The sequence below is a fragment of the Loxodonta africana genome, chromosome X, assembly GCF_030014295.1.
Source record: "Loxodonta africana isolate mLoxAfr1 chromosome X, mLoxAfr1.hap2, whole genome shotgun sequence".
Taxonomy (NCBI): Eukaryota; Metazoa; Chordata; class Mammalia; order Proboscidea; family Elephantidae; genus Loxodonta; species Loxodonta africana.
In genome coordinates, this window is record NC_087369.1 from 80,711,958 (window position 1) to 80,735,944 (window position 23,987).

A 23,987-nucleotide genomic window follows, 5' to 3' on the forward strand; every position below is an offset into this window, starting at 1 on the left:
GCTATTTTTGAAGGGGAAGGGAGGGTGGAGGGTAATTCTGTCTTAGGAGATGAGTACTATGCTTTATAAGGGTAATTCTTACCGAGCTTTTGAATAAAGCATTAGTCATCCATCTGAGGAGAAAGGGGGGGTTAGATGCATACTATAACTGAAATGGTTGGCAAGGATCAATGCTATTGGGACTACACAGAAGTAGTGAGAATAGGAGCAAAGCTGCTGCTTTGAAAGGGGAAGAAAATGAGCTGGAGGAATTGGGGTATCATTGAGCCTGGGGTGTATCTCAAAGTTGGTATTCATTTCTGAGCAGCTGCTAATATGTCAGTGGCTTGGGATTGGCATGGTAAATCTAAAGCTGAAAAGTGATTAGCTAACCTCACCCAAGTTCTAAGCCCTACTCTGGCCTGATCCTTTTTCCTGAGCCTCAGAGCTAAAATGCTCTTGAGCTCTTGCCTGTTGGCTGGGAAGACCAATTGAAGTTCCCTTGCCCATGTTAGGAGGTATACGCCTCCTGAACTAAAGATAGAAACAGCTGGCCCTTCTAGGCAGCTGAAAACCTCCAGACTAAGAGGTGTTACCCACTCAACAGCCAGGCTCCTTGAAATACCCTTTCTTTAATTCTACCAACGCCTCTATGTCTCTACTCTGCCATAACAAAGGCTGTGGGCAGCACTTTGACCCCAATACCAACCTTTCTGGTGAGTATTTCTGACCTTGCTTAGGGGTTCTGTGGGTGTTGGGCGGTCAGGTGTAGGGTAGCACAGCAAAGGAGCAGGGAAAGAAACTTGATGTACTTGCCTTAGTTTGGTCTGGATGATCTTCATCCTTCACTGATAACTTCTGTTACATTGGATGGGAAGAAACTACAAGAATATAAACCCGGGGAAGAGGTGAGACACGATACTCGATACAGTTATCTTTCCTTTCTTGATCCTCCCCTCTACTGGTGTCCAGATTCCTGTTGCCATCACCCTGGTGTCCCAATCTTTCATGATGCGCTTAAGGTGAGGAGCAGGTGATGGGGGGATAGCAGGAGCATTTCCCAATGGCAATATACCCAGGAATCTAAGCTGAGAATGGGTCTTTTATTAGGGTTGGTCCTGCTGCCGGAAGCGAACTGTAGATTTCTCTGAATTCTTAAGCATCAAGGTAAATCCTTTTCTTCCTTTGATTCTGCCCATAATAGAAGGATTCTATCCCTAATCCTTATCTCCTTATCTATACTAGGGCTGTACTATGGGACCACATTGTGCTGAGAAGCTCCCTGAGGCCCCACAACCTGAGGGCCCTGCCACAAGCAGTTCACTTCAGGAGCAAAAAGCTCTGAATACGAGTCCAAAGTCAGCAGAGACTTTGCGCCGGGAGAGGCCCAAGTAAAGAGGAGGTTTCCGGGTTTTTCCTACATTTATGTATCCTAAAAAAAAAAAAACAGTGCTAAGGAGTGATTAATGAGCCATTGAGATTTTGGAACTGGGAACGAGAGATGTGAGGAGGGCCAGGATGGTGTATATTCTGTGCCTTCGGGAAAATTTGTGTCCAGAAATAATTTTACTTGCTCTAGGGTGGTTTGGGGTGGTGATGGGATGGATTTAAGTCAGTGGAGTAGATAATCCCTCACAAATAGACATACTTAGTATGTAACACAAGAGGGGTTGTTGAGAATGATGTAATTTTTTTTAAAGAGCCTTAAGCTAAGTCTTACATCAAGAAAAGCATGTGGTACTGGCAGCCAAGAGGCTGCAGAGGAGAATAATTTTGTGAGAATAGTATGAACAACAGAAGAAGATCATATTGAGTCTACAATTAAATTATAAAGGAAGGTGAGGATGAATAGAGGGGAAAGTGGAGGTCAAGAATCTGGGATTGTTAAATACTAGTGTTTAAAGGACTGGAGAGGAAGAGGAAATGACCTAGTTCTGAAGAGCAATGTGGTAAGAGCAACTGAGTGGATGGGCAAGAGAAGCCCTGGAATTTCCCCAGGGTTCAGGGCTATGGGATGTCCACAGAGATGGAAACTGGCAATGGGGTTGTTGCCCAATACCTCCAGTCCTGCCCCACTTTCACCAGACTTCTTTGACTCCATTACAACTGGTGGGAGTCTTGGAGCTGGTGGTCATGGTTAATGGGTCAAGACTAAATCACCTCACCCATAACTCCTAGGTCAGAGTTTCCTCTAAAGCTGCTGCCACTAAATATATCCCAAGCCCTGGAAATGGCATTGGAACAGAAGGAACTAGACCAGGAACCTGGGGCAGGTAGGTGGGTCCTTAGTAGGACAGCCATTGCAGACTGGAGTTCAGTGGATGTGGCCATTGGGTGGGGGGATGGATAGGTTCCTGACTTACTTTACCTTGCACAGGACTTGACAGTAGTCTGTTCCGGACTAGTTCCTGCTGCCAGAACCCAGGATGTGATGCTGTGAGTGAGAGTTTGGGGACTCAAGCATGTGGCTGAAAAATGCTACACCTGAGGGATGACTGGGTGTAGATATGAGACTGAGTGGGGTAACCGTAGAATGACCTGATTCCTTTCCTGATTCTCCATTATTCTTCTTAGGTTTACCAAGGCCCTGAGAGTGATGTTACTCCATGTACCTACCACCCAGGAGCACCCCGGTTCCATGAGGGGTGAGGGAGGGGACTGGGTGGGCTGTGAGAGAGGTTTCTCCCAACCAGTATTGTTCATAATACGGGAGTGGGTGTTTATGGGGGGGAAAGGAAGATTCAGTTGAATAATCTTCCCGCCTCAGGATGAAGTCTTGGAGCTGTTGTGGCATCCAGACCCTGGATTTTGGGGCATTCCTGGCACAGCCAGGATGCAGAGTTGGTAGACATGACTGGGGGAAGCAGGTAAGCCCCAACTTGCCTGAACTCTTGATTAGAATCCAATCCCAGAGATAACCTCTCCTCCCTGTACCTCATGGCCAAGCTTTCTATCTTGTCCCCTTTGTACGGGCCAAATAAGATTCTGCTACTTATCCATCAAGAACCCAGAGGCTTTGCAATATGATGGAGTATTAATCTTTCTGAGACTTTCTGTCTCTTCTCCACCCATACAATGAGGACTCTCCTTGGGTTAAGAGTTCCTTCTCAACTATCCTCATTTCACATCATATCTTTAGCTGCCAGCATCTTGCCGCCATGATTGGCACCAGACAGATTCCTTAGTAGTGGTGACTGTCTATGGCCGGATTCCACTGCCTGCATTCAACTGGGTGAAGGCCAGTCAAACAGAGGTGAGGAATCATCTGATGCTGGATGGGAGGCAGACTTACTGTGTGTACTTAACCTACAGGCTTCATAGTTCCCTGAGAGGAAGGTAACAGTATCAGGTCAGGGTTGTTTGGATGACCCTTGGATATAGGGATCACACCTCTGGCCTGGTTCTCTGCCATAACGACTTGTTCTGACCTTCTGGGGTTGTTACTACCCCTGTAATTCTTTTCTTTCAGCTTCATGTCCACATTGTCTTTGATGATAATCGTATTTTCCAAGCACAGATGAAGCTCTGGGGGGTAAGTGAAGTTAAGCGGGTACAAAAGGGGGAGGCAGGTGGGGTGAAAAGAAGGGTTGGACTGGAATGAATTAAGGATGTCTCGAGGGAAGGAGTTATAATGGGAAAATGGAGATTTTCTCTTCATTCGCTTAGATATTTTCTTTCTCTCTCTGTGTCTCTCCCTTACTATATTGTCTTACTCCTCCCATTTGTATTTTTTTCTCTTTACATTTTTCTTTTTTCTAACTTGTCTCCGTCTCATTCATCACCCCTACCCCAAATCCCTTTGATTTCCTCATTCTCTCTTCTGTGTCCCTCTATCTTTCCCTTCTCCTCAGGTCATAAACGTGGAGCAGAGCTCTGTCTCCTTGATGCCATCTCGGGTTGAAATCTCCCTGGTCAAGGCTGACCCGGGATCCTGGGCCCAGCTTGAGCACCCCAGTGCTCTAGCTGAGAAGGCTAGGGCTGGGGGTGGGTTAGAAATGGATAAGGAAGAACCTGAGGATTCAGATGATGATCTGAGCTGGACAGAGGAGGAAGAGGAGGAAGCTATGGGGGAATAGTGACACCAGACAGCTGAGTGTCTAGATAGGACCTCACTGACTCCTTTAGGACCTCAGAGACCAGGATATGGTTGGCCATGTGGTGTCATTAAGCAGCAGGGGGCTGAAGGAGGGGAGAACAAAAGTGTCCAAACCATGTTTTTCCCTTAAATAAATCTTGTATTCTGCAGATTTACATAGTGTCATTCTCTCACCTCACTATTTAAGATCCCATTAATTCCTCCCAACTTCTGTGTGTGTTCGGCACACGTGTGAAAACAAGCACAAGCACATTTGGTCCATTCTTCACAACCAGCAGGTATTTACTGAATACTTGCTATATATGCCAGGTACGTGTTAGGTGGCTTCGAGATACCTAAAAAACAAGATTTATTCATTCCTCTCAAGAAATTACAACCTGGCTGGCAAGCTAAGGCTAATTTTGCATGAAATAATAATAAACATTACCAGGCCATTTAACTGAATGTTAAATTGTACAGTCTAGTTTTTAAGAGCTGTAGGAGTTGAGGGAATATGGATTAATGTGGACTGGATTATTAAGGGAAGGCTTCATGGAAGAAGTACATTTTTTATAGCTTTATTGACATATAATTCACATGTGATACAATATATCCACTTAAAGTATATATTCAATAGTTTTTTGTATATTCATGACTTGTACAGCCACAATCAATTTTAGAACATTTTCATAACTCCAAAAAGAAACCCTGTACCCATTAGTAGTCACTCTTCATGTCCCCCAAAACCCGTAGCCTTAGGTAACCACTAATCTACTTTCTGCCTCGATAGATTTGCCTATTCTGGACATTTTATATAAATGGAATCATATAATATGTGTTCTTTTGTGACTGGCTTCTTTTAGCATGATGTTTTCAAGGTTCGTCCATGTTGTAGTATGTATCAGTACTTTATTCCTTTTTATGACTGCATAATATTCCATTATATGTATATACCACATTTTAGTTATCCATTCATCAGTCGATGGACATTTGGGCTGTTTCTACTTTTTAGATATTATGAATACTGCTGCTGTGAACATTGGTGTACAAGTTTTTGTATGGACATATTTTTCATTTTTCTTGGCTATATAACCAGGAGTGGAATTGTTGGGTCCTGTGGTAACTTTTTTTTGTGGTAACTGTTTAACCTCTTGAGGAACTGCCAGATTGTTTTCTAAAGCGGTTGCACCATTTTACATTCCTATCAGCAATGTATGAGAGTTCAAATTTCTCCACGGCCTTCCCAACACTTGCTATTACCTGCTTTGTTTTTTGTTTTTTATTATTATAACCATCCTAGTGGGTGTCTCATTGTGGTTTTGATTTGCATTTCCCTAATGGCTAATAGGAGTCCTTGGGTGGTGCAAACAGTTAATGTGCTGGGCTGCTAACCGGAAGGCTGGAAGTTTGAGTCTACCCAGAGATGCATTGGAAGAATGGCCTGGTGCTCTCCTTCCAAAAACCAGCCATTGAAATCCCTGCAGAGCACATAGTTTTACTCTGATACACATGAGTCAAAGGCAACTGGTTTTAGTTAATGGCTAATGATGGGCATTTTTTCATAGGCTTATTTATCATTTGTATATCTCCTTTGGAGAAATGTCTATTCAAATTCTTTGCCCATTTTTAAATTGGGTTATTTGTCTTCTTATTGTTTAGGTGAAAGAATTTTTTTTATGTATTCTGTATACAATTCCCATATCAGATATATGGTTTGCAAACATTTTCTCCCATTCTGTGGGTTGTCTTTCTACTTCCTTGATGGTGTCCTTTGAAGCACAAAAGTTTTTGATTTTGATGAAGTTCAGTTTATCTATTTTTTTTCTTTTGTTGCTTGTGCTTTTGATGTCATATCTTAGAAACGGTTGCCTAATTCAAGGTTATGAAGAGTTATACCTAGGTTTTTTCCTAGGAGTTTTATAGTTTTAGCACTTAGATTTAGGTCTTTGATCTGGTTTGAGTTAATTTTTGTATATGGTGTGTGATGGTCCAATGTTGTTCTTTTGCACGTGGATATCCAGTTTTCCCATCCCCATTTGTTGAAAAAAGTATTGTTCCTCCATTGAATTGCCTTGGCACCCTAGTTGAAAATCAATTGACCATGAATGTTGGGATTCAGAAGCATATTTTGAATAGAAATGTGAAGAATGGGAAATTTGGATGGGTATGAAAGAGTAGGGAGAGCCAGACTGGGACAGAAGGTATTTTATTTTAAATTGCACAAGTAATACACTGTCACTGTAAAAAACTTAATGTAGAAGTATGTAGATAAAAAGTCAATGTTCATTTTTAACCTTCCTCCAGGTGTAGTCCCTCTGATATTTGTAACCACTGCTAACATATCAGAGGGTATGTTTAAGGGGGATGACGGAAAAGTTAAGCAGGCCTGGCTAGATTATAAGGAGCATAAAATCCAAGGTCAAGAACTTTCAACATGACATAAAAGAGAGTAAAATAGGCATTATAGGATTTTTTCTTTCTAAAAGTTGATTCTTAATCGGAGGAGTTGTACCTCTTTTTTGAGTCTACCTTGAGTTAGAGGGTGTCAACAATCTGGGAGAATCAGACTCCAAGAAGCACCAAACTAGGAAGCTTACCAGATTTCTGATGATCTCAAGTTCTTTTCATAACACTTTCATAGGAGCATAAGGTCTCATTGGGAACGAGGAGTAATACACGGGTGGAAAAATGGACACGGGCAGTGAAGATGAAGGATTACTGCATTGAATGGCTAAGAATTTGGAGGTTGAGGCAAGACTAGGGGATATAAGAGAATGCGTCCAGGAGTATGACCTGTACCTTACAGAGAAGTTTGATCAGAGATAAAGGGGTTTCCCTGGACATCCAGGGTATTGCAACAATTCTGGATCTGCCCTCTGTTCTCATTCTATGGATTTGAAGTGCGAATAAAGTTTTCCCTTTGAACTGGACTCTTCAGGGCACTTCCTAACTTCTGCACCAGATTACTCCTTTTATTGTGGTAAAATATATATAACAAAAACTTTGCCATTTTTAAGTGTGTAATTCAGTGATACTAATTATATTCACCATGTTGACCTACCATCACCACTATCCATTTGCAAAAGTTTTTCATCACTTGAAATAGAAACTCAGTAAGCCATCAGCAATAACTTCCATCCCCGTCCCCCAGGCCCTCTTCATAACCACTAATAAATTTTATTATGCATTTTCCTATTCTAGATCTTTGCAGGTCAGTATACCTCAAGAGCAGCCACTACTCATCTGTCGTTGGAGGCTTGCATGTTGCTATGATGCTGAATAGTTTTCAGCAGAACTTCCAAACTAAAACAGACCAGGAAGAAAGGCCTGGCCATCTATTTCTGAAAAATCAGCCAATGAAAATCCTATGATGACAACGGTCCGATGCCATTGTGCATGGGGTCACCATGAGTCAGGGTTTGACACCATGGCAGCTAACAACAACAAAGATGTTTCATATGAGTGGGAACCAGCAGCTTACTCTTGAGGGAGATTTGGTATGCATAGGGGCTTTGGTGGACATTTCTTTAGAGGCGTAAACTGCATGTAGAAAAGTACATAAAACAGACATCTTAAATGTACAGCTTGATTAATTTATATGTATATATATATATATCCACCCTACCACCTTTGAGGAAACCCTGGTGACGTAATGGTTAAGTGTTACGGATGCTAACCAAAAGGTTGGCAGTTTGAATCCACCGGGCACTCCTTGGAAACTATGGGGCGGGGGGCTTTTTCCCCTATTTTCTTATCAAAATCGGGGGACCAGCAATTATCCAGAATTTCAGAGATAAGGAAGCAAAAAATTTAAGTAACCATTGTTGTACATAAACTTGATATATAAAGTTTCAAACTTATAGCATTAATAAAGTAGGGTGCTAGTTTATTTTATATAGCCAAAGCCTAAAATGTAAGAAATTTTCAGGCAACTATGTCACATTAATAATAACAATAATAATCATACCTAACCATTTCTAGAACAAACTACATGCCAGGCAGTACAATAAGTGCTTTGCATGCATTATCTCATTTAATCCTCCAGTACCCACCATCAAATTTGCTCACATTAGCATAAATGTTCTCCCTATTTCCTTTTATACTTCTCATTTCTTATAACTGGGGAAACTGTGTACATGGAGTCTCTGGGTGGTAAAAAAGGTTAAGCACTTGACAGTTTGAAGTCATCTAGAGGCACCTCCAAAGACAGGCCTGGCGATCTGCTTCTGAAAGGTCATAGCCTTGAAAACCCTATGGAGCAGTTCTACTCTACACACATGAGGTCGCCATTAGTCAGAATTGACTTGATGGCAACTAACAACAACAACATGCTTTGTATCCTATCCCCTCACACCTTCCCAGAAACCATACACTATTAATTTATCCTTTCTCTCTCGTTTATTTAACCTTTCCCTCTCAATGGAATATTTTCATTGACATTAAAACATTCTTAAGCCTCTCCAATCTTATTTTTTAAAAATTGCCTTGAGTTCACATCCCCCGTCTTCAGCTTCCACTTAACTCCCTTCTCTCCTTTATAACCAAACTTCTTGAAGTAATTGTACTCTCTCTCCATTTCCTTCCTCCTGCTCATTTTACAACATACTTCAATCTGACTTAGAACCCCATCAGTCTATGGTGATGAGGTCACCATTGACTACCAGGTTACTAAATCCAATGGATATTTTCAGTCCTCATCTTACTTGACCTCAGAAGCAAAGTTTGACACTCCTCATGGTCATCTCTTCCTTGGAATACTTTCATACATTTGCTTCTGTGACCTATCACTCTTCTTGGTTGTCTTTTTATTTATCTGGCCATTCCTTTCAGTCTTCTGCAGGTTCCTCTTTTTCTACCTGGCTATTTAATGGTGAAGTTCCTCAGGACTAGTCCAAGGCATTCTCTCTTTTTCTTATATAACTTTTCTAGATGCTCTCAATTATGCCATGACATGTAGATGACTCACACATTTTTATCTCTAGGCTATATCTTTCCTCTGAGGTCCAGATCTGTGTATTAAAGTAATAATACCTAACACGTATTTTGAAACAGTATCTGGCATAGATTAAGTATTATGTGTTTGCTGCTGTTATTATCATTACTACTATTACTCTTTTCACCAAGTTGGGGTGGTTTTATTTTTGTTTGTTTGTTTTTGATAGGAGGGACATATCTCTAATATCCAATTTTATAATGTTTCAGTAAGGAAATAGGATCTGCTTGACCGTCAGGTTTTGCTAGTCTGAAAAGTGATAATGGAGTCCCTGGGTGGTACAAACGGTTAATACGCTCAGCTGTGAACCAAAAGGTTGGAGGTTTGAGTTCACTCAGGCACCTTGGAAGAAAGGCCTGGTGATCTACTTCTAAAAAAATCAGCCATTGAAAACCCTATGAACACAGTTCTGCTCTGACACACATGGGGTTGCCATGAGTCGAGATCGGCTGGACAGCAACTGAGAAAGTGATAATATATTTACCACCACATCATTGTATCAGCTTCAGGATTAAGGCATATCATATGCACTTGCCAAGGGAGTCAAGTATGTATAGAGTATCACTGTGCTGGGCACTTTTACCTGTAATATTTTACTTAATCCTCACAGCTGCTCTGTGAGGTAGGTATTATTCCAACTTTTTACAGCTGAGGAAACCAAGGCTCAGAGAAGGAAATAGTGTGCTTGAAGTAACTCAAAAAAACCGAAATCAAACCCATTGTTGTCAAGTCGATTCCAGCTCATAGTGACCCTGTAGGACAGAGTAGAACTGCCCTGTAGGTTTTCCAAGGAGTGACTGGTGGATTCGAGCTGCCGACCTTTTGGTTGCAGCTGAGCTCATAACCACTGTGCCACCAGGGCTCCAAGGTAACACAGCTACTGATTAAGGCCCCAGTCATTGCTAAGAGCTGTCCTAGATGCATGAGGACATCCAAAACCTATGGAACCAACTGGACAGCACCTAACAACAACAGTCTTTGCGGAAGCAGACTGCCACATCTTTTTTCTGAGGAGTGGCTGGTGGGTTCGAACCACTGACTTTTCAGTTAACAGCCAAGAGCTTTAACCACTGCGCCAACCGGGGTTCCTGGAGCTTGTGGTTACGTGGGTGCATATATTCTCCAGAACCTATCGACATGTGTACTTAAGAGGAATGAATTTTGTTGTATGTAAATGATACTACTGTACAGTTGATTAAAAAAAAAAATACGCTTCCTGATTCAAAGAGGAAAGCCAAAATCAACCAAATCTTCACAAAACACACATTGGTTCATTTTTCGCTTAGCCTAAAGGAGTTTTACATTTACTCACAGCAGGTTGTGGTGAAGAATGCTGACATCATACCCCTCTTGACTAGCAGAATACCTTTGACAAGTCTAACTGACTAGGTAGGCCCTTGGTTATCAATCTTACATTGATGTAAGGCTTTTCGCAGATAACATTTACAGCTCTGATCACCTGATCTCTAACCTAATGGGACCCCTAGATACTCCATCTGCCACTTCATCCAGATGAGTAATTATCTCCCAGTTATACTAGATTCCTCTCTCTCTCCATACTCCATGGGCAGCCAGTTCAGTGTTACTGTCTCCAGGACTCCTGCCTCCACTGTCCTCTCACTATCTGTTTCTGCTCCCAGTGTCCCAGAACACTGCTAGACTAATAAAAGATCATGCTGTTCAATTTGAACTTGGCCCTTGCAGCTGCTCAGAAGTTTTTTTTTTTTTTTGTCTCATAGTTTCCCTGGCACTCTCTCCACAGAAACTGTCCCAGAACTTCCTTTCTTCTCAAACTCCTAATTCCAGTTCCCCCTGCTTCTACTTTCACAAGTTTCATATCAGACACTTTCATCAGATTAACTGTCCCTTCTGCAACAAGTAAATATCTTCCTTTCAGTGCTGTCCTCCAGCCACTCAGTTTCTTTCCTAAGAGGGAAATCAATGTTATTTGTTTCTTATTTATCCTTCCAGAGATATTTTATGATTCTACAAGCCAAAATATGGAGAAGGAGGAACTTGTGCAGGTTGTTAGAGATAAGTAGGACTTGGATAGATAGAGAGAAAGGAGATGATATTCCAAGCAGAGGAAACATCTTGGGCAGAGGCACAGAAGTGAGAATGAATTAAGATGTATTTAGAAAACAGCGTATAGTGAGTGAAGCAATCCCCTGAGAAATAATCCCAGCTGCTGCCTCAACTGCTACTTCTCCTTTTCTAGTACAGACTTCAGCCTGATGATTGCTTCCCTGCCTGTCCTGCTCTACATACCAGCTGAGTGGAAATCTGACACTACATGGCCCCTCATCCATCTTATCTTGCCTGGACCTCTGTTACTATTTTTTGAGCTTTGACCCCAACCATCTGTTTCAGTCCTGCTAAAGAGGTCCCAGCTTCTTCCTGAGTCACTCTCCAAGCCAGATACCTTCCATTTCCTTGGTCACATGGACAGTTTCTCCACACCACTGAAAACAGGACAATGAGTGTAGAAGAAACATTGTAAAGATGTTATTGATTTTACCAATATACAGAACATACAGAGGTCAATGGAACATGTTAAAGTATACAGCATAGACGGAATCAGCAACATCCAGACTCTGTGAAACTCTACTAAAGAACAACCTGGTTTCTTCAATAAAAACTTGCAAGGAAAAAAAGAGATGGAGGGGGAACTTCTACCTTAAAGTAATTTATAACTCATATCCACCAATCACAGTGTATGGACTTTATTTCAACACTGATCCAAACAAAAAAAAGTTTTAAAAACACCAAAAAATTGACACTTATGAGACTACTGGAAATTTGAAAACTGACTGGATATGAAGGGATTATTACTTATTTTATGTGTGCTAATGCTATATTTTTTAATGCTATTGCAATTATGCTCTTAAAAAAGAATCCTTACCTTTTAGAGATTCATACTTAATTATTTAAGTATGGAATGATGTTTTGCTCTAAAATAATATGGGAAGAAGTGACTGGGGGCATAGATGAAACAAGATTGTCCAAAAGTTGATACTAGTGGAAGCTGAATGTTTGGTAAAGGAAGGTTCAATATACTATCTTGCCTACTTTTTATACATGTTTTGAATTCTCCATAAAAAGTTTTAAAACAATGTTATTGAATTATAAAGCATCTGATTAAAGTGTGTATATTAGTCTGAATGAGTGGGAACAGGAGGAGCTGGAATTTGAGAAGAGGAAAAAGTCTGGAATAGATAGCCTCTGTGGGGAGAGTGCCAGGGAATGTATGAGACAAATAAAAGGGTTGCTGAGCAGCTGCAAGGGCTAAGCTGAAATTGGACAGCATGAACTTGTATTGGTTTAGCAATGTTCTGGGATTTGGGGAGTAGAAAAGGACAGTGGAGGCAGGGGGTCCTGGAGACAGTAACACTGAAGTGGCTGTCCGTGGACTGGGGTGAGAGAGGAATCTAGTGTAACTAGGAGATAATTACTGATCTGTGTGAAGTGAGAGACAGTATCTAGGGGTTCCACTGAGGTTAGAGTTCAGGTGATAAGTGATGTAAAAGCTGTTTGGGAAAGCCTTATATCAATGTAAGATATTGATCAACCAAGGGCTTCCCTGGCCTCCATTTAGGCTTGACAGAAGGACTCTGCTAGGCTAGAGAGATATGGTGTCAGGCTCCTTTTCTAAGATCCCTGTTGGGTCCTTAGGTTTTAGATATTCTCAAATGGCCCTAGGACAGCTCTTAGCAATGACTGATGTTGTAATCAGATGGATTTCATCTCTGAAACTCGAGCTTCTGCAAGAGGCATGGCAAATAGTAATAAAGAAAGAAATTTATTGAGGCCTTTACTATGATCTGGGCACTGAACAAAATTTTATATATATATATATTTTGAATCCACCAGCCGCTCCTTGGAAACCCCATGGGGCAGTTCTACTCTGTCCTGTATAATCACTATGAGTTGGAATCTACTCAACAGCCATAGGTTTGGTTTTTGTTTTCTATATGTATATATATATGCACATATCATATATATTTTTCTCATTTAATTCCTACAACAGTGTATTAAGAATTAGAATTGCCATTTGTTTAACAGATAGGAAAACCAAATCTCAGGGAGGTTACATAATTTTTCCCAGTTCACACAGCTTGCAAATGGCAGAGCTGGGACCCAAGTCTAGATCTGAGTATAATACAGTACTTTCTAGCAATCAATCATCTCCCTCCATTAAGTGAATCTTATTTTGCCTTATAGACTACACTGAAAGCTTTTAGTAAGGGATTAATCCAGCAAGATAGAAGAGAAGCTTGGAGGCAGTCAAACCAGTTGAAGATAATTGCAGTGGTCCAAGGGAGAAAGATGAGACTCCAAACTAAGTGGGTGTGGTAGTAAGAATGGAAGGGAGGGCAATGGATTCAAGATATAGTTCCACAGGAGGAGTAAAAGTAATGTGGCCGTATTAAAAGTAATATGCCATGCTGCATATGAATATATGCAGCTCACTCCTTCCTCAGCGCTTCTATACTATTTGATCCCCCAGCCTGGAATATGCTTCCTCTAGATCTTTGAATAGCTGGCTTCTTGTCATTCAGGCCTCAGCTCAAATACCACTTCTCATGATAGAGAGCCAATTAATTATCTTGAAAACTGGCCAATAAAACAAAAGAATCAAGCACTTATCCTGCCTTTCCTATATGAACCGCACAATTGGGTAACAAAATAGTAGATGAAGGTATTTGTCTTTTTATAAAAGTATTCAGACTAATAAAAAGAAAGAAATGGAATACCACCATTTTGCAGCCCTCAATAAATAGATAAAGGTAGTAAGCACCGACAGCTTCTAAGATCACAAAGAGAGACAGCAGGCATTATGTGCCTCCTTAGTCTTGTCAAAGGGATAGAACCTGAGTCTGATTTAGTCTTTGGATCCATCTGCCAATTTGCAGGAATCCAGAGGACAAAGGGACTACACAATGAGTATGAAATCAGCAAAATCCAGACTAGGAGAAACTCTACAGTTCAAATGGCTTGAGTTCTTCCATAGATACGTTGTAAGGAAAGGAAAGATACATAAGAAACCAAAAACCAAATCCACATTCCAACTCATAGTGACCCTACAGGACAGAGTAGAACTGTCCCATAGAGTTTCCCAGGAGTGCCTGGTGGATTTGAACTGCCGACCTTTTGGTTTGCAGCCGTAGCACTTAACCACTACGCCACCAGGATTTCCAGATACATAAGGGGTACCTGTAAATTAAGAAGCCCCAGTGACGCAGTGGTTAAGAGCTCAGGCCTTGAAAACCCTATGGGGCAGTTCTACTCTGGCCTATAGGGTCGCTATGAGTCGAAATCAACTTGATGGCAATGGTTTTTTTTTTTGGTGGTGGTGCAGTAGTTAAGCACTCGGCTGCTAACTGAAAGTTTGGCACTTCAAACCCACCAGCTGCTCCGTGGGAGAAAGATGTGGCAGTCTTCTTCCATAAAGATTTAAAGCCTTGGAAACCCTATGGGGCAATTCTACGCTGTCCTTTAGGATCTCTATGAGTCAGAATTGACTCGGCAGCCGTGGGTAGTGGGTAAGGATGCATATTTATTTGTTGATAAAACTATTTTTTTAAACCCTGCAAGGAAGTGATTACTATAAAAGCATAGGGGTTACTTATGGGGAGAAGAGAGTTGTGATTGGCATACGACACATGGAAGGCTTCAGTGATGGGTGGAGATCTCTTTCTTGACCTGATTAGTGTTTACTTAAAATAATAAACCATACATTCGATTTGTATAGTTTCCTGTGTATCTGCTTTATTTTACAGTAAAGATCTTTAAAAATTCAAAAATATCACTTCTCATAGAGTCCTTTCTTGACCATCTAAATTAATACCTACTGTCCAAGTCACAGAAACCCTGGTGGCATAGCGGTTAAGTGCTACAGCTGCTAACCAAAATGTCAGCAGTTTGAATCCACCAGGCACTCCTTGGAAACTATGGGGTGGTTCTACTCTGTCCTATAGGGTCTCAATGAGTTGGAATCAACTTTATGGCAGTGGATTTGGTTTGGTTTTTTGGTCTAAGTCATTATTACTGTTTGATTTTTCCCCATAGCCCTTATCAGCTGAGGTTTCCTTACATGAGAAGCAATAATAATAGTTAAGAGGAAAGACTGTAATGTCAGGCTGCCTGGGTTCAAATCTTGGCTGTGCCTCTTACTAGGTGTATAACCTTGGACTCCTTAAGATTTCCGTACCTCAGCTTTCTCAAATATAAAATGGGGGTGGTAACAGTGCCCTTGTCATTGGGTCATCAGAAGTATTAAACAAGTTAACATATTTGAAGTGCTTAGCACAGTGCCAGGTACTGGTAAGCATTATAAAAATCTTAAGAATATGGTTTGCATAATGATTTGTCATTAATTGCTGTCAAGTCTGCTTCACGCATTGCCCGAGGTCCTGCGCCATCTTCATGATGGTTGGTATGTTTGAGTTCGTTGTTGTGGCTATTGTGTCAATCCATTACATTATTTCTCTTTTACTAGAATGTAAGTCTGTCTTAGTATACTATTCCCAGCACCTAAAAGAGTGTCCAGTACCTACGTAATATGTACTCAACAAGTATTTGTTGAATGAAGGGCCTGAATTAGGGTGGAAACAGAATGGATAGGAGAGGCGTATAAGATATTAAAGAGAGAGAGAGAAAAAAAAACCTTTGAACTTGATTTTTTTTTTGGTCTGATACAGGAGGGAAGGTTATAAGCCTCTCCAAGGCTTCAAGCTTAAGTAACAGTTAGAAGGCTAGTGCTTTTAACAGAAATAGGAAAACCAAGAACTAGAGCTAATGTAATTCTAATACTATTCTGGTACTGAATTTTATTTTAGATATTATGAGTTTGAAGTGATGGCAAAACTTACAAGTGAAATGTTAGCAGGCAGTTAACTGTAAATGCAGAATTGGAATTGGTGAGAAATGTCAACACTGAAGATAACATTTGAGTATCTACATCAATGTGACACTTAAATGTTCAACATTCTGGTATGAGCTTCCTTTATTTTTAGAAAACAAACCTTTTAACTATTTTGAATTATGAAAAGTAATGCATGCTAGTTACAACAAATACGAATGCAGAAGTAAATAAAATTGTAAAAGATTTGAACCCTCAGAGAAACCCTGAAACTATGGCCCCCGCACACCCTTTCAACTCAGTAATGAGGCCACTCCTGAGGTTCACCCTTCAGCCAAAGATTGAACAGGCCCATGGAACAAAACAAGACTAAAGGGGTGCACCAGCCTTGGGGCAAGGACTAGAAAGTAAGAGGGAACAGGAAAGCTGGTAATAGGGAACCCAGGGATGAGAAGGGAAAGTGTTGACATGTTGTGGGGTTGTTAACCAATGTCACAGAACAATGTGTGTACTAACTGATGAGAAGCTAGTTTGTTTGTAAACCTTCATCTAAAGTACCATAAAAAAAAAAAAGATTTGAACCCTCAAATTTATTCTTCAGAGGATTTCTCTGTTAGCAATTTGACACGTATCCTTCTAAACAATTTTCTATGTATTTGCAAATTTATATTGGGATACAACATGCAGAGGCATAGAAAAAGTCTGACAGGGTACCTACATACATATGGAGAAGTTTTTATTTTTTTTTGGCCTAATTGAAATCATTCTGTAATATTGTTATGTAAGTTGCTTAATGGCTAAATGTATCACTTCATAGTTCTTGAAGATATCTCCATGTCAGTACATATAGATCCCTGACATGCTTTTTTTTTGTGCCATATAGTACTTTTTTGTATGGACGTGCCATAGTTTTAACTATATCCCTATTGAAGGATACTTAGATTGTTTCTATTTTTTTATTTTTACAATTTATGCAGCAATGAAATTTTTGTACATGTAGCTTTGGGTATTCATGCTAACATTTCTTGAGGATAGATTCCTAGAAGTGGGATTGCTGGGTAAAAAGGCATATACATGTAACGTTTTAATAAATACTGCTAAATTTCTATCCACAAAGGCTGTTCCAATTTACATGGCCACCCAACAGTGTATGAGATACCGTTTTCCCCAATACCCTCATCCATACTTATATCAATTAAAATTGTATTTAAAACAACCAGATATGCAAATAATGGTATCTCATTTTTATTTTGCATTTCCTTTGATTACAACAAACGGTATTTTTTACTAAATATTCATGAATAGACCTTCGATTAAACTCTTTTCAGTTCCATATGTCACACACATTCCAGCTCTACCTGATGTCTTGGATTATGGAGCCCCTTCTCGTCTGTCTTCCTCCCAGCTACTGTTTCAGCTACTATTCCTCAAATGGCTTTCCTGCCTCTATAAAACCACTGGAACTTTTTGTCCTTTTGGGTTTATGTATATTTTATATATTCTATTAGCATACTTTTAGTGGTGTATCAGAAGGGATTTGAAATGCTGTGTTTATCATATACTTAATTTCTACACATAACTGCCTCTTTTTCATTTCCATTCATCTATTCTTTTTATTAATTTTTTATTGTACTTCAGATGACTGTTTACAGAGCAAATTATTTGCTCATTAAACAGTTACTACATATATTGTTTTGAGACATTGGTTGCCAACCCCACGACATGTCAGCACTCTCCCCTTCTTGACCTTGGGTTCCCTATTACCAGCTTTCCTGTTCCTTCCTGCCTTCTTGTCCTTGCCCCTGGGTTGGTGTGCCCATTTAGTCTCATTTTCTTTTATGGGCCTGTCTAGTCTTTGGCTGAAGGGTGAACCTCAGGAGTGACTTTAGTACTGAGTTAAAAGGGTGTCCGGGGGCCATGCTCTCGAGGTTTCTCCAGTCTCTGTCGGACCCATAAGTCTAGTCTTTTTTTTGTGAGTTAGGATTTTGCTCTGCATTTTTCTCTGGCTCTGTGCAAGACCCTCTATTGTGATCCCTGTCAGAACAGTCAGTGGTGGTAGCTGGGCGCCATCTACCTGTGCTGGACTCAGTCTGGTGGAGACTGTGGCAGTTGTGGTCCATTAGTCCTTTGGACTAATCTTTCCCTTGTGTCTTTGGTTTTCTTCATTCTGCCTTGCTCCAGATGGGGCGAGACCAGTGGAGCATCTTAAATGATTGCTTACAAGCTTTTAAGACCCCAGATACTACTTGCCAAAGTAGGATGTAGAACATTTTCTTTATAAGCTAGATGAGCTTATAATTGAGCTAGATATCCCCGGAGACCATGGTCTCCAGCCCTCAGCCCAGTAATTCAATCCCTCCGGGAGTTTGGATGTGTCTATGGTGCTTCCATGACCTTGCCTTGGTCAGGTTGTGTCAAGTTCCCCAATATTGTGTACTGTCTTACCCTTCACCAAAGTTACCACTTACCTATTGCCTAGGTAGTGTTTTACCCTCCCACCCTTCTGGTCTCTTGTAACCATCAAAGATTGTTTCTTTCTGTGTGTAAACCTTTTCATGAGTTTTTAAAATATTTGTTGTTTTATGATTGACTTCTTTCGCTTAGCATAATGCCCTCCAGATTCACCCATGTTGTGAGATGTTTTGCAGATTCATTATTGTTCTGTATTGTTGCATATATTTATCTATTCTTGAACCATAAAAAAAAATCACAGCTTTAAATAATTTGCTATCTGGTAGTCAGGTTAATACTTTCTTGGCTCTTTTTGTATATTCTTCCAGATAAATTTCAGAATTAACTTGTCTAGTTTCCCCAGATTGCCCCCCAAAATTCCAATGGTATTGTTATTGGAAATTATAGTTATTTGACAATGTTTTGATTACGACACTTCTTATCCAGGAATATTTTACTTCTTTCCACTTATCAGATCTTCATACTTTTAGCTTTCGGTAAAGTTTTGTACATTTATTCATATAAATGTTTCGTACATTTCTTGTTAGGTTTATTCTCTTGTCAGTTTTTTTTCATTATTGTGAGATCTTTTTCCTGCCATTTATATTTTCTAAATGGATATTGTTTTTATTTTTATTGTGCCTTAAGTGCAAATTTGCAAGTCCAGTCAGTCCCTCATACAAAAATTTATATACACCTTGCTATGTACTCCGCCAGGCACTCCTTGGAAACTCTATGGGGCAGTTCTACTCTGTCCTATAGGGTCGCTATGAGTCGGAATGGACTCGATGGCACAGGGTTTTTTTTTATGTACTCCTAGTTGCTCTTCCCCTAATGAGACAGCACTCTTCTCTCCACCTTGTATTCCCCATGTCCATTCAGCCAGCTTCTGTCCCCCTCTGCCTTCTCATCTTCCCTCCAGACAGGAGCTGCCCACATAGTCTCCTATGTCTACTTGAGCCAAGAAGCTCACTCCTCACCAGTATCATTTTCTATCTTATACTCCCGTCCAATGCCTGTCTGAAGAGAGTTGGCTTTGGGAATGTTTTCTGTCTTGGGCTAACAGAAGGCCTGGGGATCATGATCTCCGGGGTCCTTCTAGTCTCAATCAGACCATTAAGTTTGGTCTTTTTATGAGAATTTGAGGTCTGCATCCCGCTGCTCTCCTGCTCCCTCAGGGGTTGTCTGTTGTGTTCCCTGTCAGGGCAGTCATCGCTTGTAGCCAGGCCCCATCTAGTTCTTCTGGTCTCAGGCTGACGTAATCTCTGATTTATGTTGCCCTTTCTGTCTCTTGGGCTCATAATTACCTAGTGTCTTTGGTGTTCTTCATTCTCCTTTGCTCCAGGTGGGTTAAGACCAATTGATGCATCTTAGATGGCTGCTTGCTAGCGTTTAAGACCCCAGACGCCACTCACCCAAGTGTGATGCAGAATATTTTCTTAATAGATTCTATTATGCCAGATGACCTAGATGTCCCCTGAAACCATGGTCCCCAAACCCCCACCCCTGCTACTCTGGCCTTCGGAGCATTCAGTTTATTCAAAAAACTTCATTGCTTTTGGTTTAGTCCAGTTGTGCTGACCTCTCCTGTATTGTGCGTTGTCTTTCCCTTCACATAAAATAGTTCTTGTCCACTGTCTAGTGAATACCCCTCTATTTCCTCCCTTCCCACCCTTGTAACCATGAAAGAATATTTTCTTCTGTTTTTAAACTATGGTTTTGAGCTCTTATAATAGTGGTCTCATACAATATTTGTCCTGTTGCAACTGATTAATTAATTTCACTCAGCATAACGCCTTCCAGATTCCTCCATGTTATGAAATATCTCACAGATTCATCACTGTTCTTTATCCATGCATAGTATTCCATTGTGTGAATATACCATAATTTATTTATACATTCATCTGTTGATGACCACCTTGGTTGCTTCCATCTTTTTGCTATTGTAAACAGTGCTGCAATGAACATGGGTGTGCATATATCTGTTCATGTAAAGGCTCTTATTTCTCTAGGATGTATTCCAAGGCGTGGGATTCCTGGATCATATGGTAGTTCTTTTCCTAGCTTCTTAAGGAAGTGCCAAATTGATTTCCAAAGTGGCTATACCATTTTATATTCCCACCAGCAGTGCATAAGTGTTCCAGTCTTTCCACAACCTCTCCAACATTTATTATTTTGTGTTTTTTCCAATAATGCCAGCCTTGTTGGAGTGAAATGGAATCTCATTGTAGAGTTGCATTTCTCTAATGGCTAATGATCATGAGCATTTCCTCATGTATCTATTAGCTACCTGAATGTCTTCTTTAGTGAAGTGTCTGTTCATATCTTTTGCCCATTTTTTAATTGGGTTAGTTGTCTTTTTGTAGTTGAGTTTTTGCAGTATCATGTAGATTTTAGAGATCAGGCGCTGATTAAAAATGTCATAGCTAAAAACTTTTTCCCAGTCTGTAGGTAAGCTTTTTACCCTTTTGGTGACGTCTTTGGATAAGCACAAGTGTCTGATTTTTAGGAACTTCCAGCTATCTAGTTTTTCTTCTGGTGTTTGTACATTGTTAGTAATGTTTCGTATACTGTTTATGCCTTGTATTAGGACTCCTAGCATTGTCCCTATTTTTTCTTACATAATTTTTATCATTTTAGGTTTTATATTTAGGTCTTCGATCCATTTTGAGTTAGTTTTTGTGCATGGTGTGAGTTATGGGTCTTGTTTCATTTTTTTGCAGATGGATATCCAGTTATGCCAGCACCGTTTGTGAAAGAGACTGTCTTTTCCCCATTTAACTGTCTTTGGGCCTTTGTCAAATATCAGCTGCTCATATGTGGATGGATTTATGTCTGGATTCTCAATTCTGTTCCATTGGTCTATGTATCTTTTGTTGTACTAGTACCAGGCTATTTTGACTACTGTGACGGTGTAATAGGTTCTGAAATCAGGTAATGTGACGCCTCCCACTTTATTCTTCTTTTTCATTAATGATTTACTTATCCAGGGCCTCTTTCCCTTCCATATGAAGTTGGTGATTTGTTTCTCCATCTCATTAAAAAATGTCGTTGGAATTTGGATCAGAATTTCATTGTGTCTGTAGATCGCTTTGGGTAGAATAGATATTTTTACAATGTTGAGTCTTCCTATCCATGAGCAAGGTATGTTTTTCCACTTACGTAGGTCTCTCTTGGTTTTTTGCAGTAGTGTTTTGTAATTTTCTTTGTACAGGTCTTTTACATCTCTGGTAAGATTTATTCCTAAGTATTTTATCTTCTTGGGGGCTACTATAAATGGTATTGATTTGATGATTTCCTGTTCAATATTCTCTTTGTTGGCGTAGTGGGATTGAACTGATTTATATATGTTTATCTTGTATGCTGATACTCTGCTGAATTCTTCTATTAGTTTCATACTCTGCTGAATTCTTCTATTAGTTTCAGTAGTTTTCTTGAGGATTCTTTAGGGTTTTCTGTGTATAAGATCTTGTCATCTGCAAATAGAGATACTTTTACTTCTTCCTTACCAATCTGGATGCCTTTTATTTTTTATTTAACCTAATTTCTCTGGCTAGGGCTTCCACCACAATGTTGAATAAGAGTGGTGATAAAGGGCATCCTTGTCTGGTTCCTGCTCTCAAGGGAAATACTTTCAGTCTCTCTCCATTTAGGATGATGTTGGCTGTTGGCTTTGTATAAATGCCCTTTATTATGTTGAGGAATTTTCCTTCTGTTCCTATTTTGCTGGGAGTTTTTATCATGAATGGATATTGTTTTTATATAGGAAAGTTATTCATTTTGAACTTATTAAACTCTTTTTCAGTTTAATTCTAATAGTATCTCAGTTGATTTCTCTTGGATATCTATATATCAAAAGAAAAAATTATGACTATTCCTTTACAACATTTGGAAACCCTGGTGGTGTAGTGGTTATGTGCTACAGATGTTAACCAAAAGGTAGGCAGTTCTAATCCACCAGGCGCTTCTTGAAAACTCTATGGGGCAGTTCTACTCTGTTATATAGGGTCGCTATGAGTTGGAATCTGTTCGGTGGCTATGGGTTTAGTTTTTTTTTTTTTTTTTGGTTTACAACATTCGTGTCTTAATCTTCTTCATTTGTCTTAATGTTTTTGATAGAACCTGCATAATAATGTTGAATAATAGGCATAAAAACAGGTCAGTATTCTTTTCTTGTTTTGACGTTAAGGTAATGCCACTAGTATTTCGATATTGAGTATGGCAATTCCAGTTACTTTCTGATACATACTTTTTATCAAGTTAAATTCTGCTCTCCCTAGCCTACTGAGAAAATATTTTTTAAGGTACTATAAAACCCAAAAACCAAACCCAGTGCCGTCGAGTCAATTCCAACTCATAGTGACCCTATAGAACAGAGTAGAACTGCCCCACAGATATTCCAAGAAGCACCTGGCGGATTCGAACTGCTGACCCTTTGTTTAGCAGCCATCACACTTAACCACTACGCCACCAGGGGTTCCAAGGTACTATAAGCATAAGGTAAAAAAATTCAAGTAGTATAAAAGGGTATGTAAAAGGAGTCCAGAGCAATATGGTTGTATGCGCAGCTTCATGCTCCTGTTCCCCCATGATGACAAACCAACAACAACAACAAAAAAAAAAAACTAAGCAGAAACTTGCAGAACCAACTTTGTCTGAACTCTGGAAACCAGTAAAAGGGTTATAGCAACTAAGCAAATGCTGAATCAAGAAAAAGGGGACATAAATAATAGGAAAGCTTTGGTTTTTTATTCACCTCTGCCCCACCCTCTCCATGGCTCAGTGTGGCCATCTTAAAGCAGTGGTGGGAGAGGAAACCTGTCTCTGGCTCTAGAGTGAGCAGAGAAAACTAATCACAAACGCGTGTGTGTGCGCACGCGTGTGCGTGCTGTCTTCTCTAGGGTGTGCCTGAAGGACTGAAACAGGGGTCTTATTGTTTTGGCACGTGGTGGAGCTCACACAGGGCTGAGGGGCGGTAGGAAATGACTTAAGGCTATAGCCACCTGGGAGTAAGAAAGCTGTTAAAGCATATAAAAAAAAAAGGCATATAATTGGTGCTTAAAGACTGGAAAGAGAGGCTGGGGAGAGCATTTTTTTGTGGAAATTAAGGCTTTTAAAAGCACCATATAGGGACTTCTGGGAAGATGACAGTGTGAGCACATCTAAGATCCCAACCCTCCTACATGAACACCAAGAAAAGCAACTAGAAATATAATCTCAACTGTATAAGAACTCTGAAAATTAGGCAGGGGTTTGCAGCAATTAACTGCAAACTGAAACAAGAAAAAAGTGATTTTTACATAGTAGGAAAACTTTTTTTTCTACTCTCTCTTCTGCTCCTCCTCTCGGTACAACAGCTGTGGGGGCTGCAGCAGAGTAGTAGCCCATTGTTCATGTTCTCAAAGAGGGAGCCACAATCTCTGTCTCAGTAGTGAGCAGGGCTGACTTTCCTGGCAAACTCTTCAATGAATCTGCTCTGATCTGTCTAGGAGCTGCTTGGAAGGACTAAACCCGCAGTATGACCTGAATCAGTATGACCTGAATCAGAGCTCCCACAGGGCAGGGGAGGGAGCAGTGAGTAAGGACTAAAGGTGGTGACTGCCTGAGAGTTTCTTACAGAAATTAAC

At 40.2% G+C, this 23,987-nt stretch overlaps 1 protein-coding gene across 7 annotated transcripts; it reads left to right on the top strand.

Moving 5' to 3' along the window:
• The first annotated feature begins 95 nt into the window (after positions 1 to 95).
• Positions 96 to 19,395, top strand: ITGB1BP2 (integrin subunit beta 1 binding protein 2). Of its 7 annotated transcripts, none has more exons than XR_010319796.1 (12): positions 96 to 695; positions 952 to 1,001; positions 1,090 to 1,146; positions 1,225 to 1,370; positions 2,158 to 2,252; positions 2,357 to 2,415; positions 2,554 to 2,624; positions 2,747 to 2,846; positions 3,119 to 3,232; positions 3,449 to 3,511; positions 7,256 to 10,436; positions 11,266 to 19,395. XR_010319796.1 is itself a non-coding variant. In XM_023551446.2 (11 exons), exons 1-11 carry the CDS (start codon positions 632 to 634, stop codon positions 11,320 to 11,322), a joined length of 876 nt encoding a protein of 291 aa, XP_023407214.1. In that variant the 5' UTR covers positions 96 to 631; the 3' UTR covers positions 11,323 to 19,395. The 7 variants fall into 7 exon arrangements, 3 of the variants coding, with proteins under 3 accessions (XP_023407214.1, XP_003412776.1, XP_023407212.1); XR_010319797.1 differs by having other exon boundaries at positions 7,256 to 7,551; XR_010319798.1 differs by having other exon boundaries at positions 7,256 to 7,551; positions 11,271 to 19,395.
• Positions 19,396 to 23,987: the final 4,592 nt, after the last annotated feature.

Excerpts from the sequence above, each read along its gene's own strand:
- ITGB1BP2 (XM_003412728.4), top strand. The coding sequence starts at position 632 with ATGTCTCTACTCTGCCATAACAAAGGCTGTGGGCAGCACTTTGACCCC. Across the intron at positions 1,371-2,157 it reads TTGCGCCGGGAGAGGCCCAA|GTCAGAGTTTCCTCTAAAGC; the intron begins GTAAAGAGGAGG and ends CATAACTCCTAG. Across the intron at positions 2,625-2,746 it reads GCACCCCGGTTCCATGAGGG|GATGAAGTCTTGGAGCTGTT; the intron begins GTGAGGGAGGGG and ends TTCCCGCCTCAG.